The 20,288-nt window shown below is 42.0% G+C and overlaps 1 protein-coding gene across 3 annotated transcripts in view; it reads right to left on the reverse strand.

Moving 5' to 3' along the window:
* The window catches only part of crebbpb (CREB binding protein b), a 161,525-nt gene that overhangs the window by 3,030 nt on the left and 138,207 nt on the right, over positions 1-20,288 (reverse strand). For all 3 annotated transcript variants that reach the window (XM_073060085.1, XM_073060086.1, XM_073060083.1), the window contains exons 23-30: positions 18,298-18,365; positions 13,759-13,909; positions 12,187-12,333; positions 10,815-10,928; positions 10,081-10,246; positions 7,157-7,324; positions 5,339-5,500; positions 1,311-1,592 (exon numbers count right to left, since the gene is read on the reverse strand). In XM_073060085.1, the coding sequence (XP_072916186.1) occupies positions 1,311-1,592; positions 5,339-5,500; positions 7,157-7,324; positions 10,081-10,246; positions 10,815-10,928; positions 12,187-12,333; positions 13,759-13,909; positions 18,298-18,365 (1,258 nt within the window). The remainder of the gene's footprint in view (positions 1-1,310; positions 1,593-5,338; positions 5,501-7,156; positions 7,325-10,080; positions 10,247-10,814; positions 10,929-12,186; positions 12,334-13,758; positions 13,910-18,297; positions 18,366-20,288) is intronic.

Here is a 20,288-nt window from a genome sequence, read left to right on the forward strand (position 1 = left end):
AATCAAATCTCATTGGGTCAGAAAGTCCTGTTACCATGCTGTATCTCTAAATAAATAATAAGAACTGCAACAGTATCCAAGAGAAGAATGGCACAGGATCGGAAATCCTGCAGAAAGTTGTAAACTCAGCCACTTCCATCAATGGCACCAGCCTCCCCAGAGATGCCTCAAAAGGGCAGCTTCCATTGTTAAGGACCCCCATCGCCCAGGACATTCCCTCTTGTTAGTGTTACTATCAAAGAGGAGGCACAGGAGCCTGAGGACCCACACTCAACGTTTCAGGAACAGCTTCTTCCCCTCCATCAGATTTCTGAATGGACAATGAACCCGCGAACACTATGTCACTATTTTTGCACAACTCACTTAATGTAATTTTTAATGTATACTTCTTGTTATAATTTATATATTTTTAGTATGTATTGCAATGTTTTGTTGCCACAAAATAACAAATTTCACAAGATATGCCAGTGATATTAAACCTGATTTTGAATTTAGTATAGCACATGTGTAAATATCAACTTTCTCCATATCAGGAATCAATTCACTTCAAAATGTTGGTATTCTGGAAAGAATATTGCAAGGTAATGACTGTACACAGAAGAATGAAAAGATTGGTGGCATTCAGTCACTTCTTCTGGCCATTGGGATAAGGGCACAGGGAACCCCTCCTATCTCCAGCCATGTTCAAGATGTACGTAGTGAATGTGTAATGATCCCTGGCCAACTTTCTCCTTGTTTCTGTGACTCCGCAGATAATACTCAGTGCTTCCCATTGAGTTGAGTAGGTGTCAGCTCACATGAATATTGATGTACGGTTCTGTCATTAGTCACTACACCATAAGCAATAGGAGCAGTAATTAGGCCATTTGGCCCATCGAGTCTGCTCCACTATTCGATAATGTCTGATTTATTATCCCTCTCAAGCCCATTCTCCCCGTACCCTTTGACACCCTAACAAACCAAAAACCTATCAACCTCTGTTTTAAATATACCTAATGACTTGGCTTCCACTGCTATCTGTGGCAATGAATTCCAGATTCACCACCCTCTGGCCATCAAACACTCCTTATTCGTTAACCCTTTAATTCTTGGGATCATTCTCATGAACCTTGTCAGGACCGTCTCCAATGGCAGCATATCCTGTGTTAGATATGGGACCTTAGAACTGCTCACAAAGACCCAAATGAGGTCTGACCAACAAACTAAGCTGGTAATGCACACCTCTCTTGCTTTCAGAGTGGCACAAGTGACTAAGGTTTGAGGGTCTTTTGACCCAGAGCACTAAGGAAGAGTAGGAGTTATGGTCTTACCTCACAGACCGTGCAGTGCCACCGTGTTTCCACGTGGTGCTTGCACTCATTACATGTGTAAACGAACCGGTCCTGGCCTTGATTGTGCAACTCCACCAGCATACACATGGTGGACCATTTTGCACGCCGCAGCGAGGAGAACTCCAGGTGTTTGTCCCTGGCCAGGGTCAGAAAAGCATCACGGCCGTCCATCAGATCACAGCTCAGCAGTGCGTCAGGGTCCACAACAGACGGTAAGGTATTCACCACTGGCCCGGCGTGGAAATGGATAACAAAAAATACCTGAAAAACAAGGAACAGCAAAGACTGGCATCAACACAGCTCTGAACATTAATGCTAGCTGCAAATTCAGTGCACTTTAAGGTAATCCACCAGGATCAACAGACTCAAAAAGTGTTACTTTCCCTAAGCAGTGGGGCTGATCAACACCTCCACCCACTAACCCACCCCTCCACACCCCAACCACCACCACTTTATCAGAGACACCTTAGGTACAAATACTCCTGTGCCTAGTGTCACTTTATGGACGTACAATGTGAGAGAGAGGGGACAGAACGGAGGAGAGGGAGAAAGGAAGGAGGGAAAGGGGATAGAGAGAATACACACACACACACACACACTCAAGTTCACTTATGCATTTCTAGATAGATAGATAGATAGATAGATACTTTATTCATCCCCATGGGGAAATTCAACTTTTTTTCCAATGTCCCATACACTTGTTGTAGCAAAACTAATTACATACAATACTTAACTCAGTAAAAAATATGATATGCATCTAAATCACTATCTCAAAAAGCATTAATAATAGCTTTTAAAAAGTTCTTAAGTCCTGGCGGTTGAATTGTAAAGCCTAATGGCATTGGGGAGTATTGACCTCTTCATCCTGTCTGAGGAGCATTGCATCGATAGTAACCTGTCGCTGAAACTGCTTCTCTGTCTCTGGATGGTGCTATGTAGAGGATGTTCAGAGTTTTCCATAATTGACCGTAGCCTACTCAGCGCCCTTCGCTCAGCTACCGATGTTAAACTCTCCAGTACTTTGCCCACGACAGAGCCCGCCTTCCTTACCAGCTTATTAAGACGTGAGGCGTCCCTCTTCTTAATGCTTCCTCCCCAACACGCCACCACAAAGAAGAGGGCGCTCTCCACAACTGACCTATAGAACATCTTCAGCATCTCACTACAGACATTGAATGACGCCAACCTTCTAAGGAAGTACAGTCGACTCTGTGCCTTCCTGCACAAGGCATCTGTGTTGGCAGTCCAGTCTAGCTTCTCGTCTAACTGTACTCCCAGATACTTGTAGGTCTTAACCTGCTCCACACATTCTCCATTAATGATCACTGGCTCCATATGAGGCCTAGATCTCCTAAAGTCCACCACCATCTCCTTGGTCTTGGTGATATTGAGACGCAGGTAGTTTGAGTTGCACCATATCATAAAGTCCTGTATCAGTTTCCTAAACTCCTCCTCCTGTCCATTCCTGACACACCCCACTATGGCTGTGTCATCAGTCTATTTATTGTTTTTTATTATTGTGTTCTCTATTTTATCATGCTCTTTTTGTGCTGCATCGAAGCTGGAGTAATAACTATTTTGTTTTCCTTTACATGTGTACTGCAAATGACACTGAACAATCTTGGATTTTGAGTATTTAAATACGTACAGTGGATTCCGCTTAATTGGAGTACACCAGGACCAGTACATTTTGTGCCAATTAAGTGGCTGCCCCAATTAACCAAAATTTCATGGAAATAAGTTAAAAAGACAAGGTATAAAAGAGACAAAATGAATTACAAATTATGTACTTAAATGAAATACAGAACAAATGAGAATACCACCAATAGTACTACAGTAGTATAAAACTGTGTATTAGTTCCTAATAGTTATCGATGTGTGGATACAGTGAACAAAATCAGTGCAAACACCCAGAGTAGATAATGGACTGCCTTCATATAATGCTTTTAACGACCCAGAGTAGATAATGGACTGCCCTCATATAATGCTTTTAACGATTCATTCCCCCAAATCTTCATTTTCATTGTAACATTCAAGATGATTGCTGATACCTTCAAATTCTTCATAGTTCCTAACTTCTTTAAGTAGTGATATTGTTTTATTTTCACTTCTGGCCGGTTCTGTCTTCTCCAGGCCTGAATGCTTGAAACCACAGTGAGCAAAAAAGTTCTGAATCGTCTTTCTGCTTATTTCTTGCCAACTATCAGTGACAAAACTCACTGCTTTTTGAACGCAAACTCGCAAATGACACTCTAAGCATGTTTTAGTGTCTAAAGGCCACATAAGTGCACGTGACTGACACTAGCTAGAACCTGTTTGCAGCAGTCTTTTGCCCCAGTTAATTGCCTTAGTATCCCAAATAAATAAAGGGATCTCAGCAATTTTTTGGATTAATTTTTTGTTCCTAATTCCACTCCTATATTCTATAGTCTTATAGCACATCCTTTACAAGCAGAAGCACAGTAACTCAGACCCCACAGAACTACCTGTTGCTCACACAGAAAAGTGAAGCTGCTGAACATTCTAGTAGGAAGTTTCTTGGGGAAGGGTTGAAGGTTTTTCTTTAAGAACCTATCTTCCTGAAGATTAATTTTGGTACCTTTTTAGAATAATCCAGTACCAATCTTGGACTAGAGAACGTGGTAAAGTACAGACATGATGACTGAAGGTAGAGTTTAAAGGCATAAACCTGGTTCTTGACTCCTGTCAGATACTCTATAAAACAGTATCTGTGAAGTGAGGATTCTGTACTAGATTTAAAATTGTCCTGAGGGAATCATTATAGTTATAAAGAAGCTGTACTTTTACTAGAACATAGTATAGTACAGGCCCTTCAGCCCATGATGTTATTCTGACCTTTTAACAAGGTCAATCTAACCCTTCCCTCCTACATAACCCTCAATTCTTAAGTGCCCCTAATGTATCTGCCTCTACCATCACCCCCAGCACACACTCACCACTCCCTGTGTAGAAAACCTACCTCCAACAGCCCCCTTATATTTTGCTCCAATCACCCTAAAGTTATGTCCTTTGTTTTAGCTACTTCCACCCTGGGAAAAAGTCTCTGGCTGTCCACTCTTAGCAAGAGATAAGGCAATTATTTCCTCTTTACCTGTCACTTTTTCTGTCTGTCTCACACAACACCTAAAGATTTTTAAATACGTCAAGTGTAGCCTGAAGTCGGGCACCTTCGGGTTGCAGCCTTGCACGGCCCTGTGGACACGAATTCTTGCTGGTGTCATGAACTGAAGTGTCATAGGGAGCTGGTACATTGGGATAGCGACAAAGGCTGTCAGAGGTCTCTGCACTCCAGTGATCTCTCTCTCTGTCAATGGTGAGCAAGTTTGCTGCCGATTCTCAAGTTGGGGAACTTGAAATAAAAAGCAACGCCTTAGACTGTGACTTTAACATTCAAACAGTGACTGCCTGACCCCCTTCTCGCTGTGGAAGGAGTTATTTTCTTCTGTTTTGAGGATGTCTTTGGAGAGTGAAAATTTAAGGTTGTATATTGTATACATTCTCTGATATTAATTAGATCCACTGAATATGTCAGTTGCTGGGAACTCAGCATTGACTAACTACAGTAACAAATAAAGCTGCAACAGTTATGCAGAGATAAGGAATAACTGGTGAGGTATAATATAATTAAGCAGTATTATTTATAAATTTGAAATCTAATACGACAGGTTCTCCAGAATTCTCTTGATGCTCGTTTCTTGGTGGAATGTGCTCCATCTCTCTTGACATCCTCAAGAGGTTCTCGTTCCATTCTAAGCAATGATACTGACTATCAGCAAACTACCTGAATGAGGGGATGACCAGTTCTGCCATATGTACCCTTCACCATGGAGGTTACCTGATTACAATCCCTTTCACCCCAGAGGTTAACTTTTTAAATATTCAGCAGAAGCACAACTGCCAGTAGTGCTTTGGGAAAGAAGAACAAATTGGGAAGACAAAACAACTGTTTGGGTTGGCCAAGTCTACATCTCGCATGCAGTCAGTACCTCTTTATGCTTTTCCATTGTGGCATACAGCTTCTGCGACAAGTCATTAGCTACATTCGGCATTCCGGGTTTTTTCTTGTTAGCTCGACTAATGCTGCTTTTATTCTTGTTGGTTTTCTTGTTGTTCTTTTTCTTTGCATTTTTGCTGTCTCCTTTCTTTCCCTAGAAAAGAAAACAGGCATTGAAACAATTTGCTGCATTGCACAGCAATCTTTTTAACAGAGATTTCTTACAGTTTTACTGTCTTCTGATGTACTTACACAGTTAATATTCATGCTTGCATTCTGAATACTTAAAAGCACTTCTGTTAAAGGAATATGAACTTGCCCTGTCTGTATTAACCCACACACACAGTGATCATGCAGAGCCCACAGGTCTCTGACAGGAGTTGGCCACTCTACCCAGGTACAGCACACAAATGAACATCTGTTGTTTTCAATTTAGATAATTATAGAGAGTCATAGAACACTACAGCACAGTAACAGGTCCTTTAGCCCATCTAGTCCGTGCTGAACTATTTACTTGCCTAGCTCCATTAACCCGCACTCAGACCACAGCCCACCAGACCTGGCCCATCCATGTACTTATCTAAACTTCTCTCAATCAAATCCACATCCACCACTTGTGCTGGCAAGCTTGAGTCACAATCTCACCACCCTCTGAGTGAAGAAATTACCCTTAAAGTTCCTCTTAAATATTTCACTTTTCACCCTTAACCCATGACTTCTAGTTGTGGTCTTATCCAACCTCAGTAAAAAAAAAAGCCTGCTTGCATTTACCCTTTCTATGCCCCTCATAATTTTGTCTACCTCTATAAAATCTCTCCTCTTTCTCCTATGCTCCACAGAATAAAGTCCTACCCATTCAACTTTCCCTCACTCAGGTCTTCAGGTCTCAGCAATATCCTTGTAAGTTTTCTCTGTTGCATCACTACTGTTGCAACTGAATATTCCTGAGTGGTACGAGTATGAACTATCTCCATGAGTATGCTGCCTGTACAAAGTACTCTGCACTTTGTGAAACAGGATGTGTTGCTCACTGACAAATTCCTCACCATCAGAACTATTGGTCTCATGCAACTGCTGTAATGTTGAACTTCAAACATCCATCGTTTGACCAAATCCCCCGAGATCCAAATTAACACAAGTCCAAATACCAAAACACAGACTAGAGGAGTATTTCAATCAGTTTAAAATACTATATTTTTCTTCTACAAATGATAACCGAGTTAATGAACTTCTGGTCAATATCAATAAACTCATCATCAATGGGACACATGGTTCACAAGTTCCTAAGAGAAAGAGAAGCACTGTTTTTGTTTCTCTCCATAGCTGCTGGCTGATTTGATTTGTTCTCTTTTTATTTCAAGGATTAAATATTAGTTTTGTTTCTCACGCATACATTGAAACAGTCTGAGGATGTACTGGGAATAGCACACAAGTGTCACCACACTTCTGGCACTAACATAGGATGCCCACAACTTACTAATGATAACCCGTCCATCTTTGGAATGTGGGAGGGAACTGGAGCACCCGGAGGAAACCCATACAGTCACTAGGAGAATGTACAAACTCCTTACAGACAGTGGCAGGAATTGAACCGATTGCTGGAATTTTTTCCAGATTTCCAGCATTCACAGTATATTGCAAGTGTGAATAAGGAACTGATGAAACAGTAAACTGTAAAACATTAGGTATGAGAGAGTAGGCTGGATTGACTCGCTTGCTGCTATTCGGCTTGTAACCAAAGAGTTAAAACAAACATTCCATGCAAGTTTAATATCCATGAATTTCATATCAGTCACTTCTTAACACTCACATCTGGGGTTTCACTAGGAATGCTGTTCTCCTCTCTTTTCCGTTCTTCTTCTTCCTGCTCCAGCTCTTTTATGCTTTCTTCAAGTACGTTGGGCCAGAAATCACCTTCGAAATAAGGCAACTCATTTGCACTGGTCAGTCGATCCTCTGTTGCTTGTTTGAAGATATCCTGGTAGCAAATTAAAACTAAATTAACATCAAATGACATGCCTTGTCCTATATAGGAGTGCCTATAGTAAAGGATGTACTCGTGGAAAATATTCAAGGGTTGTTAGAGAATGAAATGTCCTGTTATTTTAAAATACAGACACACATTTCACACAGAAGCACACTGATTATGGCAAAAGTCAGCAGCTCAAATGTACTATCTTTGCTCTTTTGGTGGCCAGCCATGAAGGCCAGCTCCTTCACGGGCAGCAGCCTCCCCACCATCGAGGACACCTCCTTAAGATGATGCTCAAAAAACTGACATCCATCATTATGGGCCACCATCACCCAGGACATGCCGTCTTCTCATTGCTACCATCAAGGTGGAGGTACAGAAGCCTGAAGACACACACTCAATATTTCAGAAACTGCTTCTTCCCCTCCACCATCAGATTTCTGAATGGACAATGAATCCATGAACTCTACCTCACCATCTTTTGCTCTCTTTTTGCACTGCTTATTTATTGTAATCTATACATTATGTATTTCTGGTGCAAAACAACAAATTTCATGACATATGTAGTGATATTAAACCTGATTCTGATTGATTTTGCATTTGATACTCAGTGAATTGGTTTGATGAAAGAGAAAGAGATAATTCAAGCTGAGGCATAAGGAAATGAACCACACTTCAACCACAGTAGATGCCTCAATTATTGCTGAAAAGCATTGTGTTCAGCTATCTCACCCAGTCCCTCAATACCTCCTCTCAGTTTAAGGAAGCACAATAGCCCTCCCCCACCCCAATCTAACCAATTTTTACAGAAGCACCATGCAGTGCCCTGACCAGCTGCGTTAACTGTCTGGTACATGAATTGCAAGGCATGACTGCCAGACCCTACAAAGGATTGTGAGGACTGCTGAAGGATCACTGGGGTCTCTCTTCCACCCATCAGATATTTATCAGGAGTGCTGCGTAAGCAGGGTACTTAGCATCGTCAATGATCCTGCCATCTGCTCAACAATCTCTTTGACCCACTGTCATCAGGCAGGAGGCACCGCGGTATTAGGACAAGGACTGTTAGGATGGGAAACAGCTTCCTCCCCCAGGCAGTGAGACTACTGAACTCCCTGCCACCACCCAGGTCTCATCACGTCTGAAGCCCCAGCAGCATTATACTGTTTACTTTTTTAACTTGTTTTGCAAATGCACCTTTTATTTCTTAATTTATTTGTGGTAATAGTACTTTATGTGTTGTGTGTGTTAGTTATATGTACTGTGCTGGTCTGGAGGAACACTGTTTCATTTGGCAGTATATATGCATATAGTTGAATGCCAATAAACTTGAACTTAATGAACACTGTGTACATGGTGAATACTGCCTCCTTCTTCCCTGGCTATCCCCAAACATGGTAAACACTTGCAAGATCACTCTATATATTTACTGCTGCATGATAAAAATAGCTATATTGTACTTACTTTTATACTTAAAGTTGTTGAAGCATGCATATATAATATAGTTTTAAAAAAGTGAATACAACTAAGCTTGGCAGCTCATGCAGCTAATGAACACCCCCCGGTGGCTACTCTGCAAACAAATGGTGCCAAGTTCAAACATGTCAGACCAGGAAACACCGTACCATAGAATACCAGATCACAGTTTCGTCTGCAGTAACATTCTGATTGTTACACATTTAAAAGTCAGGAATTCCAGACTCACTCATAGTAATTCCTATCCCCATTCCAACATGTTGGTCCAATGCCTCCTCTTTTGCCATAATGAGTCACTCTCATGTTGAGCAGCAACACCTCATATTCTGTCTAAGTAGCCTCCAATATGATGGCATGAACATCAATTCCTCTTTCTGGTAATTCACACCCCACATCCCCTCTTCTTCTATTTCCCCTTCTGGCTTCTTACTTCTCTTCACCTGCCTATTACATCTTCCTAGGTCCCCTCCTCCCTCCTTTTCTCCTTTGGTCCACTCTCCTCTCCTAACAGATTCCTCCTTCTCCAGCCCTTTACCTTTCCCACCCATCTGGCTTCACCTATCAACTTCCAGCTAGTCTCCTTCCAATGCCATCCCCCCCACCTTTTGATTCTGGCATCTTCACCCTTCCTTTCCAGTCCTGATGAAGGGTCTCAGCCCGAAACGTTGACTGTTTACTCCTCTCCATAGATGCTGCCCGACCTGCAGAGTTCCTCCAGCATTTTGTGTGTGTTGTTCTAGCTCTCATGTTAGAGAAACTTGAGAAAGTAAAAAGAAAGTATTTAAATTATCCAACAGAGAAAAATGAACCTTTCCACTTTCATGGGCTTCAATGAACACCCAGGCAGCAATGTAAAATCCATGGACCTCAAATAGCTTCAAGACTCATGCTGGAATAATCATAAATCCTTTCTCAGTAGCAGAAAATAGGATTTCCCATTTCTGAACTTGAAGTTCTTTGTAGCTACCCAGAGAACAGTGACTAGCCTCAGCAGTTACAATCCACACCCAGTTCGTTCTGATTGCTCTTAAAGTAGTTTGAACAAATACTTTAACACAGACATAGGATTATAATTGTTCAGCTTATTTGGACAAAGCTTTACTTTAAGGGTAGCTTTTCCAGGATTCATCCTTATTCCATTTGGGAGCTGGAATATTTGAACAGCAGACTGTAAGAGTCACAAGAAGTCAGGATCAAATATTGGTTGTACAAGACTCCATTGGTCAGCATTACAAAGCAACTGGAATATACTGAGACAAAGCATGGCAACTAATAAAAGAACAAACCTTGTAATCATGTATGATTCGCTCAGCAAATGCTTTATCCAGCATTTTCTTATACCATTCCTGCAACCGTTTAGGTTTGGGGATCTTCTGATCAGCTGGGTGACAGTGGAAGATGTAATCATCACCTTCACTGGGAGGACATGCCCATATATGGCCTTGTGTAAACCTGTGCATAACAGTAAATCAGAGGCAAAATAAATAATTCACTGAGTTATAGCTAGTGTATCACAGATAGGTGAGTGTGCACAGTCTTTCTCCCAGGGTTGGGGAATCACAAACTGGAGAAAATAGGTTTAAGTTGAGAAGGAAGAGATTTAATAGGAACCTGAGGGGCAATATTTTCTTTATGCAAAGGGTGGTTAGTATATGGAACAAGTTGCTAGAGGAGGTAGTTGAGGCAGTTACATTAATGATGTTGAGAATGTATGTGGATAGGAAATGTTTAGACCATAATCTTTTTTTATGCTATGGACCATCCCATTAACTGCTAGCAAAATCAACACATTTAAAAGTCGAAGGTTGCTTAAAATAAAATATTTTGGAACAGGATAAACAAGGAAAATTTAATTGTAATGAAAGTATTTTATGAGCTATAAAAAGAACTAGGAAAAGTATGACTATTGGGAATGCATTTGAATAACAGATGAGATAGGAGAGAGGGCACAGCATATCCATAACACAAATCATTACACACAATAAGTAACTAAATTCCCAAATGCTAAAGTGGAACTTACCCAAGTTTTTTCACATACTCTAGGTAACCAATTAAGATTTCATGATAAACTGCAGTCCGCAGGCATCGTGGGCGGAAGAAGTGAATACTGTCGAGGTATGATATGTACACACGCCTGCAAGAGCAACAATGTCAGACAAAGGGCCCAGCAGAATGGGAAAACAAAGTGTCTACTGTAGAATTAAGTTCATGACAGCTGAAAATCAGCTCTCTAGTCTCACTACGCGCTCTTGCTCTTAATTAGTTTTCCAGATAATGGGACAACAATGCTTTGAGTATAAGCCTATCAAGAGTTTAAGGCTGTTACCGTCATCTCCGTTAAGATGCTCTACCCTGCCTCCCTTTAATCTTTCCACTATTTACTTTAAATCCAGTTATTGACCTCTCTATTAAGGTTCCCATTCAACCCATCTGTATATCTCAGATTTACACTATTGGGGTAAAAATACATCTTTCCTATAACAATTATTTTGTTTCATCATTCAAATTTCAAAATGTTTGAACTGAATCTTGTTCATTAAAGCTGGGTGAAATGAACCTGTATTTCACTAAAGAAACACAAAATACTGGAAGAACTCAGCAGGTCAGGCAGCATCTATGGAAATAGATGAACAGTCAACATTTCGGGTTGAGACCCTTCTACAGGACTCAGGTCTCAGCCTGCAATGTTGAATGTTTATTTTTTCCCCATAGATGCTGCCTGACCTGCTGAGATCCTCCAGCATTTTGTGTGTTGCTCTGGATTTCCAGCATCTGTAGAACTACTTGTGTTTATGATTTGCTGACCTTTACCCAGTGCACAGTATTGTGCAAAAGTCTCAGGCACATATATATTTAGCACATATTTGTCAACGTGAAGCAGAGAGCACGTCTGTAAATGAGGCAGGAACAAAGGATGCAGGGAATGGCAAGGGTAGAATGTCCTGGGATAGGTGGAGGACAAGTGGCACGGAAGGAGTGTCAGGGGCAGGTCATGGTGTGAGTGCAGACACACCCAGCCCTGAGACATCAGGCAAAGGCATTTGATTCCAAACAATTGGTTTACTGATCATTACAGAATGTCTCTCTGGTGCTTCCTGTTCCCTCCTCTCCTCTCTCCCCCTTTTCCCAACCATGATTTCCCTCTACCCCCTCCCACTCTCAGTCCACAATAGAAATCCATATCAAAATCAGGTTTATAATCACTCACATTTGTCATGAAATTTGTTTTATTTTGTGGCAGCAGTATTACTATAGTACTGTGCAAAAGCCTTAGGCTGCCAGTTAGATATCTGTGCCTAAGATTTTTGCACAGTCCTGTACATAAAAATGAAGCAAATGTGGCTGTAAGCAAACAACCTGCTAACCAAACTGCAGGCATCACATGTCAGTACCTTGTATTAGGAGTTGGACAGTCAGAGCCATATTCCTGTACATGCATTCCAAAGAAACAGACATCTACACCATCGATCTCTTCAAAAGCAAACAGTGCTTTTGTTCTGTAAGGAAAAGTTTCTGACATTTCACCTGTATCCACAAACCTGAAAATTTGAAAATGAGACACGATTATGGAGATTTACATCTGGTCAACATTTTCTCATTCATCAGGTGAACACGCAAGATTAGGGTAGGGCAGGGCATGAACTGAAGAATTGTCATTTAAATTCTGATTCAAATTAAATTAAACAAAACTAAACTGTCAAAAATGAAAACCCAATGATCAGATTTACTTGTCACATGTGCAATGAAAATTACAATGAAATGTGTCGTTCACGTCAACAACCAACTCCGTCCGAGGACGTGCCGGGGGCTGCCGCAAGTAGTCTTCCACTCTGACTTCTTTCTGCTTCACTTATTTCACGAGATGCCCTCTCTCCATCTGTACACCCTCAGTGATCTTCTCATAACCACTATAATCCTCACCCTTCTGCCACTTCCTCTGTTCATCTGCCCTTTCCAAACTCCCTGTATAAGACACAGGAGCAGAATTAGACCATTCAGCCCATTGAGTCTGCTCTACCATTTCACCATGGCTGATTTATTATCCCTCTCAAACCCGTTCTCCTGCCTTCTCCCTGTAACCTTTGACACCCTGACTAATCATAAACCTATAAACCTTTATTTACCCAACTACTTGGCCTCCACAGCCCTCTTGCAGCAATGAATTCTAGATTCACCACCCTCTGGCTAAAGAAATTCCTCCTTATCTCTTTTCTAAAGGGATGTCTGAGACTGTGCCCTCGAGTTCTAGACTCTCCCACGATAGGAAACATCCTCTCCATGATCACTCTATCTAGGCCTTTCAATATTTGATAGGTTTCAATGAGATCCCTCCTCATTTTTCCAAACACAAACGAGTACAGGCTGATACTATCAAACATGCTCCATGTGTTAACCCTTTCATTCCTGGGATTATCCCCATGAACCAAATCTGGACCCTCTCCAAGGTCAGTACACACTTTCTTGGATAAGGGGTCCAAAACTGCTCACATTACTCCGTAATAATACATCCTGTCCAAGGCTAATACAATGTTTTCTGACCTTAATCGCTTACCTCAGGAGGGCCTCTTCCACTGATTCACTCTCCCTTCCCAGATCCTCAGTTCAGAACAGCATCTCCTCCTCAAGAAGACCATACTATCCCATTAATTATCCAGCTAAAGTATGATCTTTGATCTTGCTTTCCTCTCTCAACACTTCTCAGCTTTGTTTGATTTTTGTCTGAGCACTTTAACGTTGTTGCAGTGACATTGTAACTGTTCGGAACAGTTTGTAACCACTTAAATAAAGCATTTATCCACGGCTGGCTCATCACCTGGACCCTCATTGCATCACACAGTCGCCAAGATTAGCTTCTATTTCAGCTTTTAAACATATTCTCCCCAGTGGGGATGGTAAATATTATAAAACTCCCAAGCAGTCACGTCTCTTAGTGCTTCATGACCTCCAGGTGTTTGTTTACTTGCCTGCTTTTCATTCCTGGTTTAACTTCCACTATTTTATCTGAGCTGGATACGACACGAACATAAACTTCCCCAGCTTCAGGATGGTTCTGACGTCTTAGAAATTTGTTCACTCTGTCTTCTAAATGATTCCCTAACCTTGTCGTTTGTAACCCTGGGTACAGAAACTCAGTGTAAGCAAACACATCAGAAACAGTAAAATTTACATTATGAACATTTTAACAAAGAAACCTCTGGCTTCCATCATGGTCACGTTGTAAATAACTCGGATTCAAACAATTACTGTGTATTTATGTCTGAAATGGCCGTTCTCACTGGGGTAAAGAGAATGGGGAGAATGTTTCTCACTGGGGGTAAAGAGAATGGGGAGAATGTTTCTCACTGGGGGCAAAGAGAATGGGGAGAATGTTTCTCACTGGGGGTAAAGAGAATGGGGAGAATGTTTCTCACTGGGTATGAAGAGAATGGGGAGAATGTTTCTCACTGGGGTAAAGAGAATGGGGAGAATGTTTCTCACTGGGGGTAAAGAGAATGGGGAGAATGTTTCTCACTGGGGGCAAAGAGAATGGGGAGAATGTTTCTTACTGGGTATGAAGAGAATGGGGAGAATGTTTCTCACTGGGGGTAAAGAGAATGGGGAGAATGTTTCTCACTGGGGTAAAGAGAATGGGGAGAATGTTTCTCACTGGGGGTAAAGAGAATGGGGAGAATGTTTCTCACTGGGGTAAAGAGAATGGGGAGAATGTTTCTCACTGGGGGTAAAGAGAACAGGGAAAATGTTTCTCACTGGGGGTAAAGAGAATGGGGAGAATGTTTCTCACTAGGGGTAAAGAGAACAGGGAGAATGTCATTCCCACTGGGTCAGGTCACAGATCTCTCAGTGGGTGAGCATCTGGGGGACAGTGACCACCGCTCCCTGGCCTTTAACATTATCATGGAAAAGGATAGAATCAGAGAAGACAGGAAAATTTTTAATTGGGGAAGGGCAAATTATGAGGCTATAAGGCTAGAACTTGCGGGTGTGAATTGGTATGATGTTTTTGCAGGGAAATGTACTATGGAAATGTGGTTGATGTTAAGGGATCTCTTGCAGGATGCTAGGGATAAATCTGTCCCGGTGAGGAAGATAAAGAATGGGAGGGTGAAGGAACCATGGGTGACAAGTGAGGTGGAAAATCTAGTCAGATGGAAGAAGGCAGCATACGTAAGGTTTAGGAAGCAAGGATCAGATGAGTCTATTGAGGAATATAGGGTAGCAAGAAAGGAGCTTAAGAAGGGGCTGAGGAGAGCAAGAAGGGGGCATGAGAATGCCTTGGCAAGTTGGGTAAAGGAAAACCCCAAGGCATTCTTCAATTATGTGAAGAACAAAAGGATGACAGGAGTGAAGGTAGGACCGATTAGAGATAAGGGTGGGAAGATGTGCCTGGAGGCTGTGGAAGTGAGCGAGGTCCTCAATGAATACTTCTCTTCGGTATTCACCACTGAGAGGGAACTTGATGATGGTGAGGACAATATGAGTGAGGTTGATGTTCTGGAGCATGTTGATATTAAGGGAGAGGAGGTGTTGGAGTTGTTAAAATACATTAGGACGTTTAAGTCCCCGGGACCTGACAGAATATTCCCCAGGCTGCTCCACGAGGCGAGGTAAGAGATTGCTGAGGCTCTGGCTAGGATCTTTATATCCTTGTTGTCCATGGGAATGGTACCGGAGGATTGAAGGGAGGTGAATGTTGTCCCCTTATTCAAAAAAGGTAGTAGGTATAGTCCGGGTAATTATAGACCAGTGGGCCTTATGTCTGTGGTGGGAAAGCTGTTGGAAAAGATTCTTAGAGATAGAATCTATGGGCATTTAGAGAATCATGGTCTGATCAGGAACTGTCAGCATGGCTTTGTGAAGGGCAGATTGTGTCTAACAAGCCTGATAGAGTTCTTTGAGGAGGTGATCAGGCATATAGATGAGGGTAGTGTAGTGGATGTGATCTACATGAATTTTAGTAAGGCATTTGACAAGGTTCCACACGGTAGGCTTATTCAGAAAGTTAGAAGGCATGGGATCCAGGGAAGTTTGGCCAGGTGGATTCAGAATTGGCTTACCTGCAGAAGGCAGAGGGTTGTGGTGGAGGGAGTACACTCGGATTGGAGGGTTGTGACTGGTGGTGTCCCACAAGGATCAGTTCTGGGACCTCTACTTTTCATGATTTTTATTAATGACCTGGATGTGGGGGTAGAAGGGTGGGTTGGCAAGTTTGCAGACGACACAAAGATTGGTGGTGTTGTAGATAGTGTTGAGGATTGTCGAAGATTGCAGAGAGACATTGATAGGATGCAGAAGTGGGCTGAGAAGTGTCAGATGGAGTTCAAAGTAAATGGCAGGATACTTGGGAGTGTGGAGGAGCAGAGGGATCTGGGGGTACATGTCCACAGACCCCTGAAAGTTGCCTCACAGGTAGATAGGGTAGTTAAGAAAGCTTATGGAGTGTTAGCTTTCATAAGTCGAGGGATAGAATTTGAGTCGCGGGGTAATGATGCAGCTCTATAAAACTCTGGTTAGGCCACACTTGGAGTACTGTGTCCAGTTCTGGTCGCCTCACTATAGGAAGGATGCGGAAACATTGGAAAGGGTACAGAGGAGATTTACCAGGATGCTGCCTGGTTTAGAGAGTATGCACTATGATCAGAGATTAAGGGAGCCAGAGCTTTACTCTCTGGAGAGAAGGAGGATGAGGGGAGACAGCATAGAAGTATACAAGATATTAAGAGGAATAGATAGAGTGGACAGCCAGCGTCTCTTCCCCAGGGCTCAATACAAGAGGACATGGCTTTAAGGTAAGGGGAGGAAAGTTCAAGGAGGATATTAGAGGAAAGTTTTTTTTACTTTATATAGAATATAAAATAGAATAGAATCACATTTGTGCATGAAACAGTAAAACAAAATACTGTTAACTTGTGACAAATGGGGAACTGCTGATATTCAAAGGGTTTAGGAGTCCTTGTACACACGTCACTAATGGCGAACAGCAGGGGCAGGAGTTTAGCAGTTGTTTAGGGTTAGGGCCTGGAGTACTGTATACAGGATCAGTCTCTCCTGAAAAGAAGGGCAATAAAGATCATATAATTGATTATCACACGCAAAATGCTGGAGGAATTCAGCAGACCAGGCAGCATCTATGGAATGAATAAATTGTTGAACATTACAGGTGGAGACCCTTCACCAGGACTGGGAAGGAAGGGGGAAGACGCCAGAATAAGGCGGGGAGGATGGGAAGGAGGACAAGCTGGCAGGAGGTAGGTGAAGCCAGGTGGGTGGCGGAGGGGGGAGGAGAGAGGAAGTGAGAAGCTGGGAGAAAAGACAAAGGGCTAGAGAAGGAGGAATCTGATAGGACAGGAGAGTGGGCCATGACAGAAAGGGAAGCAGGACCACCAGGAGGAGGTAATAGTTTGGTGAGGGAAAGAGAAGAGGTCTGACTGATCTTTAGTTTATGTTGGCTGTATGAGGAGAGAATGAGTAGACTTGGCCTAAATTCCCCCGATTTTAAAAGACTCAGAGGCCATCTCATTTAAGCTTATAAGGTTCAACAAGTAAGATGCAGGGAGGATGTTTATTCTGAGCAAAAGACTGGAACCAGTGATAATGGTCTCACAATAGGAGGTTGGCTGTTTAGCACTGACATGTGGAGAAATGTCTTCACAGTGGACGGTTAAAACCTTTGGAATTCTCTACCCTTGTGAGCTGTGTAGGCTACCACTGATTGATTTCAGAACAGATAGATTTATTTCTAGATACTAAGGAAATCAAGGGCTTAGGGCAGGTATACCAGCCCATGATACTGATAAATGATGCAGCAACACTGAAGGGCCTCCTGACCAACTCCTACTCCTAACTTCAATTCTCTGTTTAAGGTGGGGTAGTTTTTCATTGATATAATCATGTATGTTGTCAAAGTTATATTTTTTCCCTCTTTACAGATGCAATTAAATTAGAAATCAAATTGGCAACTTCCCTAATCTCTTCTGCCTACACAATGTCCACATCCTTCCATTTTCCTCACATTCACATGCCTGTCTAAATGTCTCTAAGTCTCAAATGTTTCTGCCTCTACCACCAGCCCAGGCACCCACCACTCTGTGGGGGAGAAAAAAAAACTTGTCCCCCATCTCCTTTGCAAATACCCTCTCTCATGTTAAATGCATGTCCTCTGGTGTTAAGACATTTCAACCCTGGGAAACAGATACTGTCTGGCTACTCTATCCAAGCTTCTCATAATCTTATAAACTTTATCAGATCTCCCCTTGGCCTTTCTTTCTCCTTGCAAATAAGAAAGTCTGCTTTCTTATTTAAATTTACAAACTACTCTCTGATTTATCCCAAGTTTTCTCTTCAATTCTTTCCAGTCCTAGCTGTTGACTATAAAATGAATATTACATAGTCTATGTCTTTAATAAAGGGCAGAGAGAGAGAGAGACGATTCAACTAAACAGGTGATGTTTACTCAGTTGATCACAGACACAAAAGATAATCTTCTAAGACACAGAAATACTTACTTTTGGAGCTGAATTTATTTTCTTTTCTTGTTTTACCCGCTTTCTTCAAGCAGTTGTCGCAAACAAAGCTGTTAAAGGAAATTTACATGAATCTTTGTACAACATTCAAGGCATCTTACATCTTAAATTAAATATGAACTAAAAGGCAAAGGGCTAAGCATTAGTCAGTTTTATTGGCTCCAGTCCCAACTTGCATCTTCTGCATGGGAGGAGCCTGAGGGGTTAGGAGGTTTGATGTTTTAGCTGCTGGGTTTTGTGCGAGGGAGGAGTGGGGGGGGGGGGGGTTGGGTTTGCAAATTGTTTCCTTTCCTTTTCTATGTGGGAAGGGGGTGCTTTCTCTATCGACTACTATTGTTTTTCTGTATTTCATGGCTATCTGGAGAAGATGAATCTCAAGAGTTGTATTCTGCGTACATAGTTCAATAATATGATCAACCTTTGAACCTTTTCTATGGATCTTAAGTTTTCTAAATCTAGGACAATTATTTTTAATTTGTGTAAGACAATCTGTAGTAACAGAGTAACTCCAGAAGAATTTAAAAGTCTGAATCATTTACACCATAAGATATAGGAGCAGTAGGCCATTTGGCCCATTGAGTCTGCTCTGCCATTCAATCATGGGTTGATCCAATTCTTCCACTCATGCCCACTCCCCCTGCTTTCACCCCATACCCTTTGATGCCCTGGCTAATCAAGAACCTTAAATACACAATGACTTGGCCTTCGCATCTGCTCGTGGCAACAAATTCCACAGATATACCACCCTCTGACTAAAGTAATTTCTCCGCATCTCAGTTCTAAATGGACGTCCTTTAATCCTGAAGTTGTGTCCTCTTGTCCTAGAATCCTCTACCATGGGAAATAACTCTGCCATATCTAATCTGTTCAGGGCCCTTAACATTCAGACTGTTTCTATGAGATTCCCCCCTCATCCTCCTGAACTCCAGCAAATACAGTCCAAGAGCTGCCAGACGTTCCTCATACGGTAACCCTTTCATTCCTGGAATAATTCTCTGAAACCTCTCCGATGTCAGTATATCCTTTCTACAATAAGGAGCCCAAAGCTGCACAAAATACTGCAAGTGTAATCTCACAAGTGCCTTACTATACAGCCTCAACATCACATCCCTGCTCTTATATTCTATATCTCTAGAAATGAATGCCAACATTGCATTTGCCTTCTTCACAATTGACTCAACCTGGAGGTTATCCTTTAGGGTATCTTGCACAAGGATTCCCAAGTTCCTTTGCATTTCTGCATTTTGAATTCTCTCCCCATCTAAATAACAGTCTGCCCGTTTCTTTCTTCCACCAAAGTGCATGACCATACACTTTCCAACACTGTATTTCATTTGTTACTTCTTTGCCCATTCTCCTCTGCAACCCTCCGTTTCCTCAACACTACCCGCTCCTCCACCTATCTTTGTATTGTTGGCAAATTTAGCCTCAAATCCATTAATACTGTAGTCTAAATCACTGATATACATCGCAAAAGGCAGCAGTCCCCACACTGACCCCTGTGGATCTTCACTGGTAAATGGCAACCAGCCAGAATAGGATCCCTTTATTCCCACTCTGTTTTCTGCCGACCTCCCAATGATCCACCCATGCTAGTAACTCCCCTGTAATTCCATGGGCTCTTATCTTGCTAAGCAGCCTCACGTGTGGCATCTTGTCAAAGGTCTTCTGAAAATCCAAGTACACCATATCTACTGCATCTCCTTTGTAATCCTGCTTGTAATTTCCTCAAAGAATTGTAATAGGTTTGCCAGACAGAATTTTCCTTTCAGGAAACCATGCTGGCTTTGGCCTATCTTTTCATGTGCCTCCAGGTATTCTGTAATCTCAACTCTAACAATCGATTCCAACAACTTCTCAACCACTGATGTCAGGCTAACAGGTCTATAGTTTCTCAGACCACATCTCAGTTATGCTAATCGCGGCATACAGACCGCTTGTCAGGCACTCCAGACCAGTTCAGAAGCAGGTGA

The sequence above is a fragment of the Hemitrygon akajei genome, chromosome 11 (assembly GCF_048418815.1).
Source record: "Hemitrygon akajei chromosome 11, sHemAka1.3, whole genome shotgun sequence".
Lineage (NCBI taxonomy): Eukaryota > Metazoa > Chordata > Chondrichthyes > Myliobatiformes > Dasyatidae > Hemitrygon > Hemitrygon akajei.